The sequence below is a fragment of the Rhinolophus ferrumequinum genome, chromosome 11, assembly GCF_004115265.2.
Source record: "Rhinolophus ferrumequinum isolate MPI-CBG mRhiFer1 chromosome 11, mRhiFer1_v1.p, whole genome shotgun sequence".
In the NCBI taxonomy this organism is placed as follows: Eukaryota; Metazoa; Chordata; class Mammalia; order Chiroptera; family Rhinolophidae; genus Rhinolophus; species Rhinolophus ferrumequinum.
In genome coordinates, this window is record NC_046294.1 from 44,071,567 (window position 1) to 44,076,858 (window position 5,292).

At 38.9% G+C, this 5,292-nt stretch overlaps 1 protein-coding gene across 1 annotated transcript; it reads right to left on the reverse strand.

The window, feature by feature from the left end:
- Positions 1 to 3,661: 3,661 nt before the first annotated feature.
- On the reverse strand, positions 3,662 to 4,594 carry LOC117030434 (olfactory receptor 491-like). The gene has a single exon (XM_033120501.1). It carries the CDS (start codon positions 4,592 to 4,594, stop codon positions 3,662 to 3,664), a length of 933 nt encoding a protein of 310 aa, XP_032976392.1.
- Positions 4,595 to 5,292: the final 698 nt, after the last annotated feature.

Genomic DNA, 5,292 nt, shown 5'->3' on the forward strand with positions numbered 1-5,292 from the left:
ATCTTGACCATTAATCTCACCGGTCTCCTGTTCCCACTCTTCCCTTGAATAATTTTTCATACAACAACCAGAGTGATCTTTTAAAAAACTACTCACATTAGATTACACCTATTAAAATCACCATTTAATGGCTTCCCATTCCTTTAGGAATAAAACTGAAACTTTTCCATGGTCTATGAAGCTCCCTGTGATCTAATCCTTTTTGAGTACCTCTCTCCTCTTGGGTCACCATGGCCTCTTTATTTCTTGAAATAACAGGATCTTTGTACCTGCCAGATTTCTGTCTGGCAGCTTTCCCCCTCACTCTCCATATCAATGGGTCCTTCTCATCTTTCAACTTTCTATTCAGCTATCACCTCCTCCAAGTGGCCTTCCTTTTCACTCTCTCTAAGGTAACACCATCCACATCATCACAGTTACCCTTTATAAGTCATATCAACCCAATTGACTAGTCTCTTCCATACCACTTATCACATTCTGCATTTCTAATGTTTAATTCCCTAGTATCTACCCCACTATAAGCTAAACTGCATGACAACTCTGTTCTATTCATCAACATATCTTCAGTATTTACTCAGTTCCCAGAATATAATAAAGGCTCAAAAATACTTCTAAAGTGAATGACTATCCCCTATCTACCTGTAAAATGACTTCAAGGCCTGAATCAAATAATCCTCAGAGGCTCTGAGGACACAATGGCAGGAAATTATCAATGTTTGAGGCCCCTTCTCCCACATTCTCCCTGAATTATTCTAAACCTTAACAGATCTGGAAATTAATGTTTGTCAGTGGTCTTTGACTCAAATTAGTTCCCAATTAGTAAAGCCCAAATGATACCTGAGGTAAAAGACAGAAGACCTATCATACTTTGACTGTGACCTCTGAGATGAGTCCAATGTGTCCAGAGGGACACTCGTCTCTATATGCTGGACTTTAGAGTTCACATAGCTAAAGCTCTGAGATGTCATGGGAGTCAGGATGCACCTGGGATTTTTACAGAATTGAAAATGTTGTTTATAAAAAATATAATACTATAATAACACCTCAAAAGAGGCTCAGGGCAAGAGGTGATATTGTCTCTTAGCTAAATTATACCAGAGTCCTGAAAGGGTAAAGCCATATATTGCTGAGGCTTCTCTTGCTTTTATTTTTTATTTATTTATTTTTGAAAGCAAAGCAAAAATAAGCTTATGCAAGCAGAGTGACCACTGATGCTTTTAGAACCCAACAATATCAAATGAAAGCCTGCAAACCTGAATAGCCTCACCCTGGGAGACATTTTCATGCAATAAGATGATGGACTGAATGGGATTCTAGTTATGTGCCAGTTATCTTTGGACTTTTATGATCATTTTGCTGTGAAGTGTCTGTAGCCACACACCAGCAGGTGGACTGTGACATAACAGAAATATATCTTTGGTCTCTGCCCTCAGTTCCTGACACAAAGCTCCTAAAACCCTTCTAATTTCCTGAGTAATAGGGGTGCTAGGAGTATCTTTTGTTCTAATATAATATTTGGTCTCTGACCCTCATTCCTGACACAAAGCTCCTAAATCCCCTGGAATTTCCTGGGGACAGGAGTATCTTTTGTTTTAATGAAGCAATTCTTGGTGGGCTCCTGGATAGCTTCAGGATGGGGGCTGGTCACCAGAAAGACCAAACCATGATTAGAATTTGGAACTGTCTGCCCACCCCTCTGTTATGCAGGGAAGAGGCAGGGGTTGGAAATGGACTTCATGCCAGTAAGGCCACCTCCATAAAAATCCTTAAACACTGCCATGGAGAGCGTCCAGGCTGGTGAACACATGTATGTGCCAGGCAGGTGGTGCATTCCAATATCACAGTGACAAAGCTCCTGCCCTAGGGACCCTTTCAGACCTGGAGCTACATTTCTCTGCTCTGGCTGTTTATGTGTACCCTTTCTCAAATCTTTTATAATTAACTGGTAAATGTAAGTAAATGTTTCCATGAGTTTTGTGAGTCATTCCAGCAAATTATCAAACCTGGGAGAGGGTTGTGGGAATCCTGGCTTTGTAGCCAGTTGGACTGAACTGTGGGTACCCTGGGGAGCCATTACTTACACCTGGTATCTGAAGTGAGGGCAGTCTTGTGGGACTGAGTCCTTAAACGTGTGAAGTCTGACATGACCTCCAGGTGGTTGGTGTCACAATTGAATTTAAAAATAGGGCATTAAATTGATATCTGGATATTTAGAAAATACTGGTTTTCCAAATGGTTGGTGGGGGAAAATACAGCACACATTTGGTTGTGAGCAGAGAAACTGTTTTCCTTTACCCATTATTTTAATCATTTCATGTGTTTTTTCAAATTTAATCATATTACCTTTTAATCTTTGTTATGTATTGTCCCCTTAAAATTTGCATTATAGATCTTCTACATTTTTACTTAACAGTTTATTTTAAATAGTATTCATTTTATTACATCTTTTTCTTATATCTCCCAATCCTTACTTCTCTCATCCCATTACACTGAGACATGGACTTTTATGATCTAAGTCTTGCTTTCAGATGCTCTAAACAGTTGTCACAGTATGTGCTTTGAGTTGGGAATTCCTGACCCCAGAAAATCTCACCCTTTCTAGTCTCATAGTGATACTGTATGTAAATGAGGGTAGATCATTATACAAAAAAACATTTAGTGCAATCTTTGACAACATTTCTAGTATTTTTAATGGGTATGAACTTCCTTATAAGACAGACTATGGAACTACGATTGCTGTTAACAAATTAATTTCCACGCTTAGAATTAAAAGATACCCTTTTTAATTCCTACAAATAAAGACGACTAAATTATGCCCATGGACTATTTGCTTTTAACATGTGTTTAAGTACGGACAGACTTCCAGTCAAATCACGTGGCTGTGGTGCCCAGACCTGATATCCTAAAAGATGGGAATCAGTACAGTTTCCCTTCTTCATCATTGTTTTGGAGTCTTTACAACCTAGACTTTCTAGGGCATAGAGTTTGTTCAAAAGACTGATACAAAGTAACAGGTTAGGCTGGATTGCTCTGTTTAACTCCTCTAGTTCAGTAACGCTGCTAAAGTCATTGGAATTAGAGGGCTTGACTCCTCTAGAAGCCGAAGACTTGAGCCCAAATCTCTCCAGACAAACTACTGGATCTCCCTAAGACTTAGTATTCCAATCTGTCAATTGAGGAAAATTAATAAGCCAGCATCACGGAATTGCTATGAATATTAATTGGAGAAGCATAGTGGTTTTGGACCCAGACTTTCTGGATTCAAACATTGGTCCCACAACCTCTTAGCTACATGATTTAGGGCAATGTACTTAATGTCTCCGTGCTCCAGATGACTTTTTTTTTTTTTTTTTTTTTGGTAAAAGAGAAATAATAGTACTTCATAGGGTTTTTGCAAGGAATAAACCAGTTAACATATGTAACGTGCTTCGAGTTGGGCTTGGCACATAGCAGGTGCAAATTACTGCTTGCTAAATAAATTAAGAAACGGTACTTGGCATCTACAGATATTAATAAGGGTGACAATTACAGTAATAATAATTGGTTTACTAGTGTATAAAAGTGAGTATTAGAAGAAGTACGAATTTAAGCGATCAGTTATGCAGCATTTGGTAGGTCCTAAGTGTGATACAGGTAAACAAACACATGCCAAGAATGGATCCTAAGAATATAATCTGACAGCTGCCTTTCTCATGGCCTCCTTCACATCTCTGTTCCTCAGACTGTAGATGAGGGGATTCAACATGGGGATCACCACCGTGTAGAACACAGACGTCACTCTGTTCTGTTCAGGTGAGTAGCTGGACTTGGGCAGCACATAAATGAATGTGATGGTTCCATAGAAGAGAGTAACCGCAGTGAGGTGGGAGGTGCAGGTGGAGAAGGCCTTGTGTCGCCCTTCAGCAGAGCGTATCTTCAGGATTGTGATGAGGATACAGATGTAAGAGACAGATATCACAAACATCGTGACCACAATGATGGATCCAGAAGAAACGGAAGGGATAATTTCAATAATGGAGATATCTGAGCAAGAAAGTTTCAGCAAAGGGGAGAAATCACAGAAAAAGTGACTTACCTGATTTGGTCCACAGAAAGACAGACTCAATAAACATCCAGTGAATGTCCAAGCATTCACACATCCACCCAGGTAGGACATCGCCACTAAGAGAAGGCAGATTCTGGGGGCCATGTGGGAGGAGTAGCACAGGGGAGAGCAGATGGCGACATAGCGATCATAGGCCATGGCAGCCAGCAGGAAGCACTCAGCGCTCCCAAAGGTGACCACAGAACAGAGCTGGGCCACACAGCCAGCAACAGGCAGAGAGATTCCTTTCCTCAGGAAGCCCATGAGCATGACAGGTGTGACTGAGGAAGAGAACCAGATGTCTACAAAGGCCAAATGACAGATGAAAAGGTACATTGGGGTATGAAGCTGAGGGCTGCTTCTGATTAACACAATGATGCTGACGTTGCCCATTAAGGTGACCGCATAGATTCCTAGAAATATCACAAAGAAGATGACACTAAGTGTAGGATCTTCTGTTAACCCCAAAATGATGAACTGGGTCACACTGCTGTGGTTTCCAACCTCCATCTCCTCTGTGAATTATTCCTGTTGAGGGAAATGTGAATATTCATTTGTCTTACGCTTCTTGGAGTTTTGCCCCTGTGTCGTGAAAAAGGCAAAAGTTCCTTTGTTTTGAGGCAATTCTGAGAAAGCAATCCTGAGAACAGTGATAAATAATAAGGGAAGACAGGAATTGCTGCAATCCAAGCGAACAATATCAGGCATACTAAAGAGTCAGTAAAAATTAGAAAAGTTACATTTATAAGAATGAGAAAATAGAAATATAAAAATTTCTTTTAATATTTCTGTAAACTATTATAAAATTAAAAAAAATTATTTGGGATTACTCTATTGACCTGAAATTTTCACTTATGCACATATTTTCTTTCCAGTAACTTCAGCTAAATAACAATCCCTATAGATAAATTCTACAGATTTATATATTATCTTTGCATGCACTTTCTTTTAATTTTTCCATATAGTTAACAACTAAGGAAAGACTCAACTACAAATCTTTTACTTAAAACAATGCCTCACAATCCATTTTCATTTATTTTAATTTGGGGGCATAAGTAAGTAGTATTTACATATTTCTAATCATATTACATATTCCATTTTTATAATTTACATTTTCACTTAATATTATCAATAAAATATTTTCCAATTTCCTGAGGTATTTGCATATCTGAAATGCTGGATGGAATATAGTCAAACTCCTTAGCATG

Coding starts and splice junctions, on each gene's coding strand:
- LOC117030434 (XM_033120501.1), bottom strand. CDS start 4,594: ATGGAGGTTGGAAACCACAGCAGTGTGACCCAGTTCATCATTTTGGGG.